The sequence below is a fragment of the Vigna unguiculata genome, chromosome 11 (genome assembly GCF_037176805.1).
Source record: "Vigna unguiculata cultivar grain cowpea cultivar isolate G323 ecotype 2 chromosome 11, ASM3717680v1, whole genome shotgun sequence".
Lineage (NCBI taxonomy): Eukaryota > Viridiplantae > Streptophyta > Magnoliopsida > Fabales > Fabaceae > Vigna > Vigna unguiculata.
Genome location: NC_140802.1, coordinates 44,960,405 through 44,980,880, shown reverse-complemented (window position 1 = coordinate 44,980,880; position 20,476 = coordinate 44,960,405). Strand labels below are relative to the sequence as shown.

Below are 20,476 nucleotides of genomic sequence, written 5' to 3'. Positions count from 1 at the left end.
ATGTTTAATACCTCAGTTATATGCTAGATACGAAATTAAAGTATATTTACTACAATGAAAAGTATTCTGCAGTGACATCGTGAAATCTGTTACCTGTTATGAAAATAGAGTTAAATACATTTTTTTTCTTTGATCTTTTATACAAAATTGAAATTTATCTCTCACTTTAATCTTTTAGAAGTGTTAAACCTTATTTCAAAATAACATTTGAACATAACCGTATAATAAATCAAATGTTATCCTAAAATATATTTAAAACATCAAAAGAATTTACTACGGTTGAATTAAAAGTTTTATCTCTATTCATTTTGAATACAATCTCATGTCTAAATTTAGAATTTAGAGACTAAAATATTTAACTGAAAATAGAGATATGACTGACACTTATTAAGATCTACTACTAAATACATCATATGAAATACAACAACACTTATAACTTATTTTTCACACGGTATGATAAATAATTGTCTCTTTAAACAAAATTTTTTCTTGATCAACGATCCAATTCACATTATTCACAAAAGAAAACACGGTAAAGGAATGATAAATGAATATTATAAGTGAAGGAAGATAGAAAATGGTGTAAATAATGATTTAGTTTCACACATTACACAACAGGTATGAAGAGTTAAATATGATAATTACTTAAATTTGAAGTCGATGGATGGCAAACTAGAATATAGATCTACAAATAGTTGGTGTGGAATGAGAAAAACACCTGCACTCTGGAATCAATAACGGTGCATTAACCTCAAACCATTGTTATATTAATTGCTTTCCTATTTTCTCTCCTTTTTCTTTGCAAGGAAAATGTTTTGTTTATACAACAGGAGTTGCAAGGCTTCCTTCAAAAGAAACAAATAAAGGAGGGAACAATAAGATATGAATGATGGATTAGAAAGTGTGGAAAGTCCTCAGATCCTCAATGCTTTGTACCACCAAAAACACTTGTTGCACCTAACACTCTCTACACTCATCATCATGCACTTTCATTTCATTTCTCTGCCAAATCTTGGTGGACTCAGCACTTTGCCACCTTCATTCAATTGTCAACGCACAATAAACCAATCAGCTTTCAAGTCACATTCTATACTTCAATTTCAATTTTAGATCAAATATGTTTAGTCCATAAACTTATACGCGAAATTGAAATTCATCAGTGTCTCAAATTTTGATACATCTTGATTCCCAAACTTTATAAATAAATAGATATCGTCCTTTTAACCTAAAGTCAATAACTTCTTGTAGGTGTTAAATGGTGTTCCAAGCCCACAATTTATCACGTCCCACCTCAAATTCAACCTAGAACACCATTTAATACCTAAAATAGAGTTAATGTCGTTGGATTAAAAAGATTGAATTCATTTATTTTTAAAGTTTGGAAACCAAAATGAATCAAAGTTTGGGACAAGAACGAATTCCAATTTCACGTCCAATGGAGTAAAATCATATTTATATATCATCAAATAGTATGGCATTTTAGGATAGCCATTGTAGAAATTTAATTTAATTTTTCTCAAGTTTTATACAAGGAATGAGTTAAGTTTAGGAAGAGCTTACCTATGTTCTATTAGGCAAAATACTACTAGCAAGATCCTCGTTAATGGCGACAGGCAGTGGTGGCATTTGGCTCATAATCCCAGGCATCACTCTCATACTGCACAAAATTAAGTGAACTTCACAATGTTTTTATATATCAAAACCAAATTTAAGAGTTACAAAACATTAACAGCAAAGTGAGTAAACTTAATTCAAAATGTTCACGTACTCATTAAGAATGGTATTAATATTTTGCCTAGTATGGCAAAAGAGGTCGATGTTATCCTGCAACTGTTTGACAAAGAAATCTATCATTATCACATTTAAATGCACTTTATATGTAAATGAATAAATATAATGACAATGTGAGAATGAAGTCATAAAATTGCCAATGAATGTAATGCATTAGCAAATTGAAGCAGAGTAATTCCATTTATTAAGAAGTCAATGCATGAGAGTAATTCCATTCATTAAGAAGTGTAATTAAAGGAGACAGAAAAGCAATTATGTCACCATCTTATATGAAGTATCAAACTAGACTGCAGTAACATGACTAATGGCTTTTTTAATGCCACATGTGAATGTGATGTTTTTCTGCTATTACTAATAAATTATTCATCCATCATAACATTGAAGCAGGTGAAATGCCACATAGAGTTAATATTTCAGACCTACAATTTGTTAAACAATGGAAAATTTTTCCTTACTAGTGGAATGCATATAATCACCAGGTGCAACAGTATTTATAAACAAATAAAAAACTAAAACACATGACTATGGAGGTAGCATGTGACCATTGAGCTAGCTATTTACCTTGTAAGTAGACAAATTGGCAGTGATTTGATTAAAAGCTTGAGCATTCTGCTCCATGAGTTGCTTCAAAGGACTACAAATTCCTGATTGCAGATAAGGAAAAAAAAACTGATGAAAACAAGAACACTGATAGAAAAAGAGATACCATAATAATGGTTGCACATAAGAAATAGACCATGATAACAACTTAAATATCAATTGATACTTCACATAAGTTTTTTAAGAAAATTATATACTGACCATCATATTGTATCCGTTGAGTTTGGTCCATATGGTGTGACATGCGAGAATATGTAGCCATGCTTGGAGGCAGAGGCGAATGTAAATTTGACTTTGATGCTAACTCCACAGGCTTATCCTGAAGAAGCAGGACTTTAGAATACTGGTTCTTCAATCAACATTAGATCCTAAAGACATTATTGATTCAATATATCAAAACTGGAATCCCATTTATGGGATGCAACGTAATCATATTTTGTTATTATTCGAGTTATCAACATCCTTGACAAGATAGTTAAGCAGGTTGAGAGAACTCAAAGCAACTGATTTTACACTACAGTATCTGTTTGGACGGAAACAGCATTAACAGGGAATTTGCTAATAGAAAATAATAAATTAAATGGTCAGATGTTTAATATCTTGGCTATCCAAAAAATGTTTAATATTTTTATTCTTTAAGTGCTTAGGTTAGGATAACTTACTGCATGTTATTAAATGCTTCTTCAGTAGTGGATAGCATGACCTTCATTGCATATGAAAGGTAGAAAAAAATACAAAATTTAATACCAAGGGGATAATTTAGGATGGACAAACATGGGTTACAGGTTTGAATCCTAACCAAGAATCCGAAACAATTTACCTTCTTTGTCCCAATACTTGCCTTTGACTGAATCGGCGCAACAATAAGAAAATAATAAAATAGCTAATTTAATCTCCACAGTAGCTACTATCTAGGCTAATCTCAACATATTTCAAGGGAAGTGTGTGTGAATTTTGATTAACAAATTGCATGTAAAATGAGGACATTTGGTATAATGCATATGTATTGGGGATCTTATGCATGGACAAAACTAGGGATGATGCAAAGGTATGGAGAAATGAGAGGATTCATAATACACATAGAAAATCTCAGGGGGTGTTTATAATGATATTACTGATAATCAGTTATACAGGGACTTCAAACTAACAGTTTAATAGAAGTTTCATTTTTCAATGTTGAGTCTAAAATGAATTTTCATACATCTTCCAATTTAGAGGTCAAATATGTTTGAATTTTTTCTAACAAAAAATAGATCTGAAATTCAAGACTTTCATAATGCATAAAATATCCGGTACAGAATCAGGGAAAATTACTTAAGATTAATTTCAAAACGCTTCAACACACTAAATCACTGAGTAGACTAACTTCCAGATCTTATGTACCTTTCTGTTATGGACCTTCTTTCCAAGAATGTGTTCTTCTGATTTCCTTCGCTTTCTCTGCAAAATATTTTAACTGTACTTTAAGCCTCCATGACAGGTGTAAAGGAGCAAGCTACATAAAGAAGTACCCAAGTCCAATCTTAACACTATGTTCATAAAGTGCACAACTTTCTATTTTCTGTATAAAATTTAATAGAGAACCCTAATCAATTTTCAACTTTTACATGAAAAGGTAAAAAGGGCAAGGAAAGTTGACTAGGTTTATTTTACTAAAAGTTCATTTGATCATGAGATGAAACATAACCTTTAAATAGGGTTCTAAATTGTGACCACCAGTGGCAATTGCAGCCACAACAACCATATTTTGGCCAAATTGAAAGTTCCATCAGCTTTATTTTCCTGCATTTTTCTGCAATTGCTTGAACTGCTACCATGACAACACCCAAAATCTAAAACCCTGCCTTTTAAACCACTGATATCATTGTCGCTATACAACACTTTAGCTACACAGCCATGCAAAAACTTGAGCCATTATAACAATGCCAAAAACTAAGGTGTAGGAGGAACCGACAAGACAAGTAAATTACTAAATTTTGAATGCACCGGGAAAAGGAAGTTCCACTATGCATGTTCAACTTTCAAGTAATCAATCACAACATACTCAAGCGATTACAAATTTAATTTTTTTCTTGTATAGTTTGGTATAAACAAGTATCATAATTGGCAGCAATAAAAAATGGAGATTGGAGAAACTGTTGAAAGAAAAAGTGCTTACTGTCAACCATCTACACCTCAAAGCAACATCTCGAACAGTTTTATCAGGCAACAGGGCAGCAATTTTGATATACCTCATGATACTTGGTTCCTCAGCATACCTGGTCACAAAACGGAAGAAGAATCACAAACAACTCAGTACATATAAACTACATAATGAGAATACCATCTCTTTAACATAAAATATATCGCACAACACCAAATTCAGCATAGCCACTACAACCATGTAATTCTAGAGAAAAGAGAAAAGATAAATGGTTTATTGCATCAATGGTAAAGGGGGTAGGATTTTGATAGAAGGATGGAAGATGAAATTACTACTATACCCTTTCAATGAAAAAATAAAACCCTTAAGCCCGAGTAGTCAAATTTGGAATAATTTAGTCAACACAATTCACAAACTTCTAGTATTTTTCCCTCCCTTGTAAATCCAGTACTAGTGGAGAGGAGGGAAACGGGGGGCACTAACTACTCCCCTTCAATTTCTACTTCCATCCAGCCAATGTAAGCAATTAGCAAAGAAAAAAATAGTTAGCATCATTTTAACAAGGAATTAAAGTGTCAAACGAAATAAAAACAACATTTGAAGATTGAAAATATCATTATCAGAGAAATAAAGCTTGTAGTTCACAGATGCAAAGAAAGACAGCATGTTTGCTTTATATTTTATGAAATGGCTAAGGGATAGACAGCATGATGATTTCACTGATAAAAAAGGGGGGCCAACTGCAATTGCTGCATCTGACAAACAAAAAAAAAAATCATGGGCATCTAAGATCCGAAATTATTATCATCATGAGAAAGTAAATTGAAAATGAGCTACCGTGGACCAATGCAAGACACAGGAGCCATAATGAGCAGGGTTAAAGAAAAAGCTAAAAAAGACCTAACCTAGTCAAAACAAACAACTTACTTGGCAAGGCCTTCTTCCAATCTGTACTGTTCATCAACAGACCACTCAACAGCCAAACCTGTGTCATGCTTCAGTCCTGGAACCGAATCGAGAAGAAGCGAAGAACTTGATGGGTTACCGGCTTGACTCATCACAGGATTACTGTTAATGATGGTTGAATTCCCAGAATATATCATCCCAGATGAACTACTTAGCCCAAAATAATTACCCATTGGAACCATCTCTGACAGCCGGTTAATAGCACCACCGGGTTGAAATGATATGGCCCGCCTGTTCAAAACAGAATCTATACCTTCACTGTGAAATCCAGCGTTTGACTCTGCCGCCATCCTTACCCCTTCTAACCAAACACCTTCCCCAAAATCACCTTAAGCCACAACTAGTACCAACAGCCATCTTCAAGCCAAAACAACAACGCCAATTCACCGATTCAGAGCACCCTCTAAGATCAAAATCATTCAGATTCCATACATATTAAAAGCAAAAAAGGAAATACCCAACAGGAATCAGAGGCGAAATACCCAGAGAAGGTTCGATATTTAGTTGATTAAGGCGAGTTCGTGACACCCCAGAAGAAGCAACCAGAAATCCCACAATCAAAATCCCCGAAAAATTCAGACTTTAGCTCAGAAATGGAGATCCCAGAAAAGCAAAGAGTGACCCAGAAGACAAAACCTGAAGTGAAATCCCAGACAAACCCAAGTCAGTGTTTAGAAAAAAGAGAAGAAAGGTTCATCTCGAAGAGAGTCAATTATAGAGCTACAAAGCAAAGGAAAACGATAAAAGCCCTAATAACAGCAAATCAGACGTGTCGTAACAGAACAACAGGGAGTGGATAGAGAGAGAGAGAGAGTTACCTTTTTTGTAGCAACTTTCCGACCGAAGCCTAGTTGGTTGTGGTGACGGTAGTGCCTTTTTTTTCTCTCTCTCTCTCTCTCACTAACACTACGCTACAATGCTATCACTGCACTACCATTTGGCATTTGCTTGCTACTTTCTTTCTGGGTTGCGTTGTGACACACACACACACACACTCTCTCTCTCTCTTTCCCCTCTCGAGAGAGACAAGAGATGGCTAAGAGCTCCGCCAACAGGGAAGCAGAGAAAGGGAAAAAAAGGAAAATCTAGTTTTATTTTTCAAATAATTTCCCCTCTTTTATACATAAATTATAAAAAAGAAAGAAAGAAAGAAAGATAATAACGGATGGTTGTGGATCTTGGAATTTAGCAACAGTGCGAATCCCAATAAGCATTTGATGCTGATCATTGTGGACTCCACCTCTCCTTTCTGCTTAATTTTTCTGCTAATTTATCTTTTATCATTTGTTTTCTTATGCAAAGTATGAATGTTATTTTATACAAAAGCACACCCATTAAGTACATTCATCCTATGCCAAGACAACACCCAGTCACAATCCCATTCAATTTTTATATTACATGCTTCATCAATTTAACTACAACAAGTAGTAGCCTATTTATGCCAACACAATACTAATCATTTTTCCAAATTAATCTCTCAGTATTCATTGTATTTATCAATTTTTTTGTTCTAAACATGTTTTAATACTCGTCTTATTAGTTGTCAAACACATTATAAAATGTGATGTTTGAGTAAGATGGATTTAAATATTGAACTATATATCTCCTAACAGATAAGAATACAGTGCTGAAATTATTACTCACAGAGACCTGAATTTATATAAAAATATTTTTTTATATATATATAAAAAAAAATTAATATCCTACCCAAACTACAACTTCTATGATCCCTATGTTGAGAATTGTCAAAGCACTAATCATCGTTATCAATATGAGGTCCTCCCACTTCCCATGTTGGGCTTGACACATGTGCACTTTCATCTACGAATACTTTGAAAATTCTACCAAGGAATTCCAGAACAGCAAAAGGAACCAATACTTTATTCAACACAAACTCACTCTAATTATTTAAAACAAAACACAAAAATTTTAAAATAAAAAAAATAAATGTAGACATTTTCAAGGCTCAATGATATATTCTCTGTAGTGACTAGCCAGTCAGTAGCAACCTCACTTGATTAGGAAATTTCAAAACATACCCTGCATCAGGTTTGACAGCAACTTTTCTCATTGTTTTACTTCATTTTTTATTGTTCTTCAGTTTTTATTTGTTTCCACCAACATCAGAATATCTCAAAACTAACCATCACAACTAATATGTAACATAAAGAGTTACAAAGACAAGTAAAAAAAAAAACCGAAAAAAACTATGAAAATCAATACAAACCGTGTCCATACTTAAGACGTTTAAGAATAAAATACTCTCTTTCAATTTGCAGAGGAAGCCCATCCTTAAGAAATACGTCACCAACTTTAATCGCTTCTTCCCAAAACAACATGCTTCCAAATCGATTCTTCTTCTTGCTAAAGTTTATCATTGCCCATGTTTTTTGTTGAGCCTTGTTCATTAACTTCAAAACGTAAAAATCTCAGCTTTTTTTTACTGTGACAGTTATTTGTCACATTATACCTATGCCAGAGCAAAATCATATGAAGAGTATATACTAAACTCCTTGAGAAAGCACAAACATTGTTAAAACCATCACATTTAAAGTTGTCTGCTTCAGGAATTGGCTGTTTTATGGGGACAACGTACGTTGTAAATGATATTTCACAAGATGTTATGAGATTGTATAGTTTTATATCGGAGAAAAAAAATGAGATTTATGTCGGGGTCTGAAAGATTATGACAAGACAGTGGTATCGTGTTTCTGTGAAATGTAATGAAACACACTAACATGATAATTAAGATTTGATTTGAAACAAAGAAGTGTGGGAAAACATAGGTTTGTTTTGGAGTGTGAAGTTGTAAATAGAAGAAGGCATAGATGTTTATCGATTGGGTCCAAAGGCACTGGGTCCCTAACTTCTGGGAACCTCTTTATTGCAACGTGACAGCATCATCTGTTCTGTGCACACACACACACCAACCTAAATAAACCATCTTCCTTCACACTTCACACTCACGACAACCTTCGTTTTGGCACCATGTTGCTGCGAAGAGGAAGAGAGACCCTTCTGCTTGTCGCTGTTTTTTATTCATCATTCATACAACTTTGTTTTTAACTATTTTGCTTAACTCATCATCATCAAAATTGGTTTTGTGTTTGTTGTAGGAAATTATGGAGGAATCATATATGTACTAGACCCGTTTTCGTCATTTGAATGAGTTTTTATGTGTCTAAAGTTGGTAAAAAAAATGCTTCTTTAGTGAACTTTTGATAGAAAAATGATTTTTTAACTATTAAATTTTGATTTTTTTTTTTATAATTTGTAATGTTATTCTTTAAGTGGTTTTTCACCTTTGTATCTTCTCAATCTTAATATTTTAAAATCACTCAAAAAATGTCATTTCATGTTATAAAAAAAATTGTCAAAATTTAATAATCAAAATATCATTGTTGTTTTTATACTATTTCTTTATTAACTCTTCAAATGTATGGATATTAATGCATTACAAAAGTTTTTAATATATTTTAAAATATTCAAATTATTGTTCATAAGTATATTTTGAAAATTAACACAAAAAATTTAAAAGAAAATCTAAATTCAAAAAAATAGATCTAAATAACTTTAATTAATTAATAATTTTAATAAATATTTATAACTTAATAACTAACTAAACAGCTTTTACCTACCACCTTTTGATTTTCAACTCAATTTTAAGTTTTTAGCAAGTTCTATTAAACATAATTTTAATTAAAAAAAGTTTAAAACAATGAGGAAAAAAGAAGGATTTTAATAACACCAGCCAAAAATGAAAAAATATATATATAAAAAATGGTGGAAATGTTTTTAAAATATATAAAATAATGTATTTTTATGTATTTTAATATCGTTCTCTTTTATTTTATCATGCAAGTAATTGTAGTATTAGTGATTTTTATAAGAAAATTACAAGTTCTATTTTAAAAAAATAAAAGTTGCTGCGAGTGAATCTAATCCATAGGAGAAATATATTAATAAATAAATTTCGTATGCAAAACGCAAGCTCCACAAAAGAATTGGTTTTAGCAAGAGCAAAAGTTGATGGCCTGAAGATGATTCTAGAAGGCTACTTTGGAGCAATGCTTTGCTTTTGCTTCATTTGTATTCAAAGCAACCTAAGATGGAAATTAAGATAAATGATACCATTATGGTGGTTCAGTTGTTGTTAAAATTAAATTAATTTAAATTTTCATAGTAAATATAATCAACGGTGATATTGTATGCTGTTTTCTTTTTTTGTTAGGATGACAAATAAAATTATAATAAGAAATGAAATAATTTTTATTCAAAGTTTAATATTCTTACTCCGATAAATTCTTTGTTTTGGGAACATGAATCATATGCTTTAAGTAAGTACGTTGAATTTAACATTGATGTTAGAAACAATAAGAATATTAAATTTGATAGATATGATATGAGTATTGTTTGTATACTATTTTTCATTAAAAAAATTTACTTTATGGATTTTTTTTGTATTTAAGTTTTTTACGAGTTATTAAGGTGAAACTTCAATTATCGATAAACAGTACAAGTTAACTTTGACATATTATGCCTAAATATTGTCATTCTATCATTGAATAAAATTATTTAAAAAATACAGTTTTTTTAGATTTTTTCACTTAATAATTTGTATTCACGATTTTATATTTTTTAATAATTCTGAAATAGTATTCATACATAAATTTTTAATAATAAGAATAGAAAGAGAGAAGATCGTGAAATATTCATCACGTGATGGAGATAGATAGTCGTAATAATGATGTATAAAAAATTGTTATATAAATAACACATCAATTTTGACTAGTGTTGTATTTGTTTAATTTTATTTGACATATATGATTTTGAAACATAAATAAATAAAATTAGTACTTTTAATTTCATACAAATTACTATAAAATTTAACACTATTTAAAATCATTATTTTATAAATACCTTTAAAATTTAATATGAACAGTTAAGTATAATATATATATATATATATATATATATATATATCACTAGTTAATTTTAAAATATATTTCTATCAATTAATTTGCTTGGAAAGAAAACATCAATCGTAAAAAAAATTTAAATCCACATAAGATAAAAATATTTTTGAAATGTAATTTTAGTATCTATAAATCTAACTTTTTCTTAGTCCTATGAAAAGTTATTTATTATTAGTTTTAGATCCCTATCGTTTTTTATCTTTATTTTTAGTCATCTTCATAAATAAATAAAAAATTATTCATTATAGAAATTAAAACAACAAAAAATATTTCAAATTAAGATAACTAATTTTTTTATTTCTTAATTTAATCCAGTAGTATATTAAAATATTATAAGTGGTTGTCTTCTTCGCAAAAATATTAAGTATATCACTTAACTGAATAATTAACTTAAATATAATATAGTTGTTTTGTATTTTTTATACTAAATTAATTACAAGGATTATAACGATACTAACTCAACTATCAAAGATTGAAAAATAACTAAAAAGTTACACAGACAGACAAAAATGAGAAAGAAAAATATTTGTTTGGACTTAAATTATATTTAATCCACGTTTTTAGTATGTTATTTAAAGTTAAAAAAAAACAGAAAAATACATTCAAAATCCTGTATATAATATATTACAAAATCCTTTTATAATGATTCAATATTATAATATCAAAACTAATATATACAAAAATAATTGTAAGCCGTGGTGGTTAGAAAATGTAAAAAATTGGAAATTTACAAATATTCTCTTATAGAAGTTATTACAAAGGATTTAAATAATTTTCAATTACATAATGATTTATTAATTGCTGAAAACTGATAATTTGTAATTATATGAGTGGTGCATATCAATTAAGTTGAAATCTTAAAATAGATCTAACTAAATCTTAAACAAAAACTTTGACCTGGTATCATCATATTAAGCTAAAGTCTCTGGGAATATTTGACGGCTATGACTTATTTATTTCAATTAAAGTCTAATCCTATTTTTAAAAAAATTGTTAATTATTCATTTACCCTTCATCCTTGTTAATTGCATCCCATAAAAATGAGGAAATAATAATAATAATAATATTATTATTATTATTATTGGATTCAGACTAATGAAGCATGAAGAAAGTAAAAAAGAGTGTAATTGGCATTGTTTAGGGCAATTGAGCTTTACACCAAACTGCAATTAGTGGATTATGACGAAGTTGTGATTTGATTAGTTGTGACTTAATTAATTCTCCAGGTTAGTGATTGGTGACCCACTTCAAAGACATGTCCTCCATTCTTTCTTTTTTCTGGTCACATCAAACTCATCACTGCTTTTTTCTCACTTTTCTTCTCCCATCTATAAAAAATCATCACACGCAGTTAAATAAAAACTACTTTCAATTGCAAAGTTTTCAAACTTCAATTTTTTAAAACACAGTTTAATGGAATGTATAATAAAAAAACACATCTTTAAAGATGAGAAAAGAATCAAACATACCCTACATTTTCACGTTTATAATTTATATTTTGCAATTTAATTAGTTTAGCTACCTCCAGAGCACCACGTACTTCACCCTTCTTTCTGAAGCTTCAAATTCTACCGTTCGTTCTTATTTAAAGTGGACCAATTTCTAATCACATATTGTAATAAATTGAAAGGTTAACCAATTAGTTAAATTGCATCAACGGGTAGTAATGTCTTGAGTGTTGTTAAATTTATTTTCTTTTACAATAATTAAACTGTGCTTGAGAAATAAAACATGTGCTTTCATATTATATTACACCTAGACGGCCTAACAAAACACACTAACATTTATCATCCTTTGGTGCTATAGATACACCAGCACATACTGGAGAATTAGTGTACTACACCTAGGAGGCCTAATCTGACTACAACCATGAGATTCGCCTACATAGCCCCTTAAGGACGCAAACGATAATCATATATATCAAACAATCAATAGTAAGTGGTATAAGCCGCTAACTTAAGAAAATCGAACGAGAACTTGATAAACCTAAAACACTACCAACCAAGACCCTGGGACCCACAATAACCAAACTGTGGGGCCTGGGCTTGGCCCAAGCCCATATGCAGTCCAGTCAAAAGCTTAGTCCATGACGTGGCCAGACATAATTAATAATCTATAAATATGCTTGGATCCCACGAATTAAAAGTACGCATTCATTAATCCCTTAATCACGAAGATTTGACTTTCTGATCATTCTTAGTTGACTTGGAGTCTCCTCCGCAGGTAACCCCTTCCGGGTCCAAGTCGATCCAAGCCGGGACACCAGCAGATAGCATATGCAAGCCAGAAGAAAGCTTACTAGAGAGATTGCAGATTGAGGTAAAGTGATATTCGTATCTGACATCTCTTATTTGTTCTTTGCAGGAACACATGTTTTATACTTTACTTAAAAAGAACTAATTATACAATTTTGTGTACAAGAATTTTAACTTCAACTTAAAACTATTAATTAATGAAAATACATACCTTGTAATATTGGGTATTTTTTTCTAATATATGAATTTTTTACTTTATCCAAATTTGAAAATATTGGTGCAATGCAACACTCCCATGGTTGCTAGTTTTCTAAAAATTCCAAACCCGTTTATCGACAACCTCACAAGTCACAACCATCAATTCGGGACTGACATATTTATGCTTGCACCAAAAAGGCAAAGTTACATTTTAGCATCAATGTTCCATGAGATAAAAAGTTAGTAGAGTTCAATTTGAAATAATTAACTTAGTTACGGGTCTAAACTAATCTGAACCCCATGTTTTTATGGGAAAGTTTGTTTTACAAGACTAACTTTTGAAAAAGAACTTATCTAAACTAAAATAACTGTCCTGCAAATCTTAGACAAGGTGAATCTCTGCTGACTCTACAAATGAATCCATTGATTACCTTTTAAAATGCATTTACTCACAAAGCAAGAGATTAAAACGTAGGTCTTTACCGCATGATTTTCGTATCACCTAGTTTATGCATGGAATCAATGACCAATTCAGGAAAAATCAGAATGCATAGTTTCAAACTATGAAGCTATCAAAAAAGTTACCAATCATATGCTCTGGTGTTCTTCCCTGGGAAAGCTTTGAACAGTATCTGACCATCTACCAGGAGAGTGATCACTACTGTTAGATGAAACATGCGCCTCTCCTCTTGCATCTCTTATCATCTTTAAAACCTCTCTCATTGTAGGTCTGTTCTCCGGCACCAGTGAAACACATGCCATGGCAATGTTCAGAAGAGCCTGAAGCTTCTCTTCTGATGCTTCATTGCCTGAGGCAGGATCATCACCGGACTCAGTCTCTTCTTCGCGCACCGACCGGACCCACTTAGGTATGTCTGAACCATACGTCTGAACAAGGTCTTGGAAGGGTGTTTTCCCTGTTAAAAGCTCTAGAACAAGGACCCCAAAGCTGTATACATCAGCTGGTTGAGTTTGTGACCTTTGAAAGTTGCGGCATTCGGGTGCTCTGTAGAATAAAGATGTGGCACTTGGCTCGTCCATTGAGTCAGGGTTTAGGAAAACAGTGAGACCGTAATCAGTAAGACATGACTCAAAATCAGAGCCAAGCAACACATTAGAAGATTTAAGGTTTCCATGTGTCATGCCGGGGTTCTGGTGGATATAGAGCAGACCTGTTGCTAGATCTTCGGCAATCTTAAGGCAGGATGTCCAGTGAAGAGGTTTTCCTCCGCCAGATGTTTTTGATCCTGCATTATAGCAACAACTCTTCTGTCAATCATTGGTTTGATAGTGATGTTAAGATGCATAAATTTTCAGTTTAGTTCTTAGCATTTGGAAATTATATAAGTGATGGAACACTGTAATTGCATGAAGACTGAGTGAGGTTCACAACGATTTGCTTAGAAAATAAAGCAGCACAGTGCATGTGAGGAGAAAAACAATAGTTTCAAGCCTGCAGACATACACGTGAAGATCCAGGAAAAATGACAATTGAAATGATGGACTACTTTTTATCCTTGGATACTATGGTTCCACAATAAAGAAAAGCTGACTTCTTGATTTGTTAAATGCTCTTCAAGAAAGCATATTATCTTGTTCTTATAGAATTGAAATTGGGGCTGTTCCCTAGAAATAATAAAGCTTAAACTTTTTCTCTCAGATGCTCAACTTTTTACATCGTCCAGTGAAGATAACACTTATCTTCATATATCCACAGAATAATGTAACCGCTTTTATAGTTTAGACAGTTGCGAACACTGTTGTTCATCCAGCATCTTCCTTCGTATTTGAAAAGAATTCCCACAAAAGGATTAGGGATTCTAGAAAGGGGATTGGTGCTGGCTCCTAAGTTTTTGAAGGGGCAATTCCAAAACAAAAAGATCTAATTTGCGATGCTCAAGATCGACGTGTAACCTAAATCCTTAATGTTGAAATCCATAATGAAGGGAATTCAACTGTTATTTCATTTTAAATACAGAACAATCTTGAAAAGAATAAAACACGGGAACGTTCTAACGTTCTGAGTTCTAACCACTTTCTTTCTACCATCTATGAATCCCATTGGTAGGTGGGAGCAGAAAGTGTTGACCTGATAGCTAGATAGATAGACTCTGGAAGAGAGGGGGGAGAATTTATAAATGAATTATGAGATTTAAAACATCTGTATGACCTAATTTAACACCGACTAATTCCTATAGAAAAAAAAAATAATTGACACCGATTAAAGTGGATATGAGATCACTGTAGAAGTACATGGCAGCACAGTAAAACAAGAATTCCACTCTGTGTAATCTTTCCCATGGTGGAGTGCGACAACACTAACATGGGGGTCACGCTATAAATGAGTTGTCAATTTAAGAGCACACACGTATTTATAAAGTCTGAAATTACATCAAACAGTTGACAGGGAAAGCAGCAACCTTTGTCTTTATTTAACTAAATCTGAGGGAGAGGGAAAGATTTAGTTTAGTGCAGAGGCATAATTGGAGGCCCCATTATTAAAAGATAATCATCTTTTAGGTCCCTCTCAGCCCCCCTTTTCAGCACAAAACTGCATTCTTATAATAATAGTTTTATCATTCAAATTCACACTAAACCAATCATAGAGACATGTCACAATTTTCAATCGAGCAATTATACAAACACCTGTGAGACAAATGGGTTATTTTTAGAATGATAATAATGAAGTTAAGTTGAGAGTGGTATTGGTTATGGAGGAATGAGTGTAATGGAAGTTAAGTGGGAGATAGATACCGTGAATAAGGGAGAAGAGGCTTCCATTGGGGAAGTAATCATAAACGAGAAGACGTTCTTCCTTAGCCTGAAAATAGGCCCTGAGTGGGACCAGGTTAGGGTGAGTGAGCCTCCCAAGAACATGAATGTGAGCTCTGAATTCTTCCAAACCAGGGTATCTTGCATCCTTCAACCTCTTAACAGTAACAATGAACCCTGATTCCATAACTGCTTTATATGTACTTCCGATAATACCCCTCCCCAAAGTCTCCGCCGAAGCCTTCAGCAAATCTTCTAAACTATAACTCATCTCGCGATCACCTCCTCCGCAGAACACCAGCTTCCCTAGACCCTCACCTTCCCACGCAAAACCACCTTGTTTGTTACTGTCCCCACCCTCGCCGCCGCCGCCACCGCCGGTACTGCCCGCCGCACCAGCCTCCCCCTCTGCCACGTCAGCACCGCCCTTGCTCCTCGTTCCGGAACCAACCCTCGTCTTCCGCTTCCTGCAAATCGCCCACACCACAGCCATGCACAGCAGTATGAAAACAACGCCACCAACGCACCCTCCGATTATCTTTATCAGTTTGGTGCGGTTCGATGATGTCGGCGCCGTCGCGGCGCCTCCCGGGATCAGCGGATAGCTGGGGCTTATCGGCGGCGCCGACGGAGCGGTGCCGTTTTTGCACGGTTGGAGGATGTTCTCCCCGCAGAGCCCCGGGTTGCCTGAAAACGACGACGCATTGAACCGGATCAGTGCGGCGGTCACCGGAATCTCGCCGGAGAGTCGGTTGTTGGAGACGTTGAAATACCTGAGGCTGGTTTGGTTGAAAGCCGGGATGCTTCCCGTGAAAGCGTTGTCTTCGAGGTAGAGGATGTAGAGTCGCCGGAGATTGAGTAGCGACGGTGGAATGTCGCCGGTGATGTGGTTCTGCGATAGGACAATGACCTTGACGCGGTGGAGCAGCGCGACCGAGGAGGGGAACTCGCCGGAGAAGTTGTTGTCGTTGAGGAAAATCGATTTGAGGTTGATCAAGGCGGAGAGGTCAGGGACTTGGCCGGAGAGTGAGTTTCCTTTGAAGCTGAGGACTCGGAGCTGGTCCAAACGGTTCAAGATCTTGGCATCCAGAGAACCCGTTAGGTTGGAGTGTTCCAGAACGAGCTTTCTGACTCTTCCGTTGAAGCAGTCTTTTACCCCTTCCCAGGTGCACACGTCGGCTCCTTGCCGCCATGGGAGCTTGTGGAGAACGTCAATGGAGGATTTGAGAGCGAGTAGTGGTCGGGAATCGTCTTCTGCTCTGGTGGGTTCGGACAGGAAGAGACAAAGCACGGAGACACAGAGAAAAACAAAAACATAGGATCTCTCCATGTTAGGGACCGACCAACCACAGTTGAAGTTGCAAGCGAGGACTTCCAATTTCAACTGTTTTGGTTTCCCATTACGAGAGCCATTGAAGACTTTAATGCATTTGAGGTTTAACAGTTAACTGACGTACATAAATTACAGCTGAAAAACGGTTGAAGTTGAGACAGATCTTTGGTTTTCTTAGCTGTTTCACTCACTCACTTTTAAGTCTTCAGATCTACCATTGACATTGACAAAACCCTCTCTTTCTATGATCCACTCGTGTGTCATGACATTCTTGTGGTAGACCTGAGTAGAGTAGAAGAGTAGAGTAGAGTCCTCAACTACTCATCTAACCCAAAAACTTGAAATGAGATTGAAGTTTGAACTATGAAGCAATAACCATAGCAGTGGAAACAATAATGGAAGAGAGAGCTCTGTTTGGAAACTCAAGGGATCCATCAAATTGAACACACCTACCGTTGTTAAAGTCCTTGCCTTTGCTGGGGTTGCCCTTGCTTTCTCGAAACTCCTCCACACTCGCAACACTCACGGACACACTGCCAGAACTCTCACGTGAAATCATCCCAGTACCCGCACACCACAAATAACCATTCTTTTCTTCTCTCTATGATTTATATATTCCCACACTGCTGCAACATTATTAAACAAAAGTGAACAACTTTGCAAGCAAACAAAAACAAGTACTGTTCTTTCTTTTCTTTTCTTTTTTATCTCTGTAATCTAATCTATTTTATATTTGTATTTGATCCATTCTGGCATAAACAAAAACCAACCATGCATGTAATTTTATACTTACTTTCTTGTTTCTTGGGTTGCTCACACTCGTGGAATTTAGCACTCTCAGAGCTTGGCCGAGGTGGGATCCAGCACTCTTCTCTTTAGAATCATTGCAACTGCAACACCCATTTGAATGGAATGATGGTGGCTGAGAAAGTTTTAACACTTCCTCCAATTTATTTTTTTTTCTTGCTTCACAGGACTTGAATGTCTATGTAGAAAATAATAATATATTAACTACTACAGTGGTGGCAGTGGAAACACACATGGTGCAAGTGCAGATTCCAGCTGCTGAAACCTCTATGATCGAAGATCCATCTGTACTCTGAATGGGTTTGGAGCAATAATTCGAGAGAGAGAGAAAGAGTGAGAATTTCTCTACTACTTCATTCATCTATGTGTATTATACGTGTTTCTGACTGTGTCTGTCTGATCAGAGAGAGAGAGAGATATGACAGAAAAGAACATGCCCCCTTTCTTCCTCTCCCAAAGGCAAAGGCCCCTCTTTCCTCTCAGGAAATTGGTGAACGAATTGAAGGCTAAAGAGAAGAACAATAAATGAAATTTCACAAAAAGCAGAAATCAGAAAATTATTAAAAAAATCCAACACCTGCCACGTGTTGCAATTAAATGGCCACTGGAAGAGTCAAAGCAAAAAAGTGGACTGGTGCGTAGTTGAGCTCGTGTATTACTGATCATTGACTCTTGCCAGCTGTCACATTGTATATTATATATTATATCTCTTATCCTTTCTTCTGATCCATTATATATTAACATGTTTCCTCAGAAAGTTATGTTGTGAGATTAAGAAATCGGAAGAAAATAAATGAAGAGATGGAGACTAGAATGAACAACATATTAGGCCATGATTGTTGTGGCTGTTTTTAGTTTCTCAGAGACCAAGCCGAAAGGCGTAGGTAGAGATAGTGGTTCTTTGATTATGAGTGGTCATCGAAAATCATGGTAACAAAATCCATTAATGTGTGGTCATAGTTAACAATAACAAAATGGGACTGATTTTCAAATCTTTGTCAGGCCATCCACTTAATTTAAAACTTGTTTAGCTTAATTTCGTCTTAATTTTTAAATAATAATTTACATCGCAATTAATTTAATTAGCATTAAATTCTGTCTTTTGAAAAGATGTAACTTGTATTTGCAAATAACTGCATATTGATATAGGAATGTCAATTTATTGTTTTCTCTTATGTTTTTATAAGAAAAGAAGTTGAAAGTATGAAGATAAAACTAAGGTTATCCTTAACAAAACGCACGTTATAAGAGTACGCAAAAACTTCAATTCCGATGTGGGACCAACCTTTTCTGAGTTTTAATTATTTGACATGTGAGATTGGAGGCAAAACCTGCTTGAGTTCACTAAAAAATTTTCTTATTTATATATATATTATTGAAACTAGAAAAAACTTCAATCTAAATTATTAAATTCTGTTATCGGTGAAAATTTTTTAATTGCTACGAAAACACGGCATTCTCAAATAACAACTTTGTTTTGACTAATAAGAATGTGGCACGTGAAGTTAAAACGTAAGAGTAAGACAATAAACAAGGAACAAGAGGAAGAACAATACGCAATATAATTGATTCTCTTTGAATTTGGAACGATGAATCCAATTAAAAACTTAAAACTAAAAGCTAGTGCAAGACATGCTGAATATTAGAGTAATTATAATAATCAATATTGATTTTGAGTTACTGAAGATTTATTTTGTAAGAAATATCTAACTTGTGTCATTATTGAATAATTAATTCTCCAATGGTAATTAAATGCAGCATAAAATTGTACAGAAGATATCTTTTTTCTTGTTAACTAAAATTCATGTGACTTACTAGAAAATTCACTTATAAGATTCACATGGATTCCACCTAATAAGATAAAGTATATAGAAAAAAAAAAAAAAAAACATGTTTTGATAAATATTTTTCTTACATTTATTCAAGTAATATACCTTTTGAATGGTTTGATCTTGATGTGACTTCGATTCCTTATTTGTGAATGGTTGCAAAGAAACACTGTCTATCCTAAATTGGACATACGAAAGAATTATTGTCCTATATAACGTTCATGAATTGGAAAAGAAAAGAAAAACTAGAAACTACAAATTTATAACTTCTATAAAATAAAATTATCCTTCACTTCCCATTTACTCAATTGATCATCATATAAAAAATATATATATTTTTTTAATATTTTTACTTAAAATTAGAATTAAAATTTGTTATTGTCTCAAACTTTAATAGATTATAGTTTTCAAATTTCAAAATTAATAGATATAGGTCTTTTGAGTTACATTTCAAAATTTGAGATTTAATGTTAAAAGTATATTACATTTCTTATATAAATAATTTATACTTCGGTCAATTTTCTTAATTTATTCTAATAAATTTCTTTAATAAAATATAATTTAAATATTTTCTTTTAATTTTTAGAGCAATTTAAAAAAATGTAATAAAACTCTAAACTTCAAAATTCAAAGTGAATAATATTGTAATACTCCATAGGTTTTCCTTGATCACTTGTACCAAAGCCGCATAATTTCAAGCTACAGTCACAAATGAAGAATAATGGTTGTAGGCTATCCATTTTTTTCATTTTAAAACATGATAAATAATATTCAAAGAAAAACTATGCATGTTTTATAATATAACA

The 20,476-nt window shown here is 33.3% G+C and overlaps 2 protein-coding genes and 1 long non-coding RNA gene across 5 annotated transcripts; 1 reads left to right on the top strand and 2 right to left on the bottom strand.

Moving 5' to 3' along the window:
• Window positions 1-621: 621 nt before the first annotated feature.
• Window positions 622-6,617, bottom strand: LOC114169360 (uncharacterized). 3 transcript variants are annotated; one of them, XM_028054498.2, is made up of 10 exons: window positions 6,319-6,617; window positions 5,983-6,136; window positions 5,462-5,903; window positions 4,550-4,649; window positions 3,775-3,831; window positions 2,593-2,710; window positions 2,353-2,435; window positions 1,769-1,830; window positions 1,561-1,657; window positions 622-1,036 (listed from the first exon to the last, which is right to left on the bottom strand). In XM_028054498.2, exons 3-9 carry the CDS (start codon window positions 5,788-5,790, stop codon window positions 1,561-1,563), a joined length of 846 nt encoding a protein of 281 aa, XP_027910299.1. In that variant the 5' UTR covers window positions 5,791-5,903; window positions 5,983-6,136; window positions 6,319-6,617; the 3' UTR covers window positions 622-1,036. The 3 variants fall into 3 exon arrangements, with proteins under 3 accessions (XP_027910299.1, XP_027910300.1, XP_085525188.1); XM_028054499.2 differs by having other exon boundaries at window positions 5,462-5,857; XM_085669062.1 differs by having other exon boundaries at window positions 1,561-1,676; window positions 5,462-6,136.
• Window positions 6,618-13,183: 6,566 nt separating this feature from the next.
• LOC114168402 (inactive leucine-rich repeat receptor-like serine/threonine-protein kinase At1g60630) lies at window positions 13,184-17,031 on the bottom strand. The gene is made up of 2 exons (XM_028053196.2): window positions 15,684-17,031; window positions 13,184-14,176 (listed from the first exon to the last, which is right to left on the bottom strand). The coding sequence occupies exons 1-2, from the start codon at window positions 17,029-17,031 to the stop codon at window positions 13,518-13,520; spliced, it is 2,007 nt and encodes a 668-aa protein (XP_027908997.1). The 3' UTR covers window positions 13,184-13,517.
• A 408-nt stretch (window positions 17,032-17,439) lies between these two features.
• Window positions 17,440-18,877, top strand: LOC114168403 (uncharacterized). The gene is made up of 2 exons (XR_014986400.1): window positions 17,440-17,711; window positions 17,867-18,877. It is a non-coding gene; the product is annotated as an uncharacterized LOC114168403 (long non-coding RNA).
• The last annotated feature ends 1,599 nt before the right edge of the window (window positions 18,878-20,476 follow it).

What these genes read in the sequence shown, in the direction of transcription:
- LOC114169360 (XM_028054498.2), bottom strand. Translation starts at nt 5,790, where the DNA reads ATGGCGGCAGAGTCAAACGCTGGATTTCACAGTGAAGGTATAGATTCT. An exon ending in AGAAGGTCCATAACAGAAAG is followed by an intron (nt 2,711 to 3,774) that starts GTACATAAGATC and finishes CTGCTTCTTCAG; the next exon opens with GATAAGCCTGTGGAGTTAGC. An exon ending in ATTAATACCATTCTTAATGA is followed by an intron (nt 1,658 to 1,768) that starts GTACGTGAACAT and finishes AATTTTGTGCAG; the next exon opens with TATGAGAGTGATGCCTGGGA.
- LOC114168402 (XM_028053196.2), bottom strand. Translation starts at nt 17,031, where the DNA reads ATGGAGAGATCCTATGTTTTTGTTTTTCTCTGTGTCTCCGTGCTTTGT. An exon ending in CCTCTTCTCCCTTATTCACG is followed by an intron (nt 14,177 to 15,683) that starts GTATCTATCTCC and finishes GCTATAATGCAG; the next exon opens with GATCAAAAACATCTGGCGGA.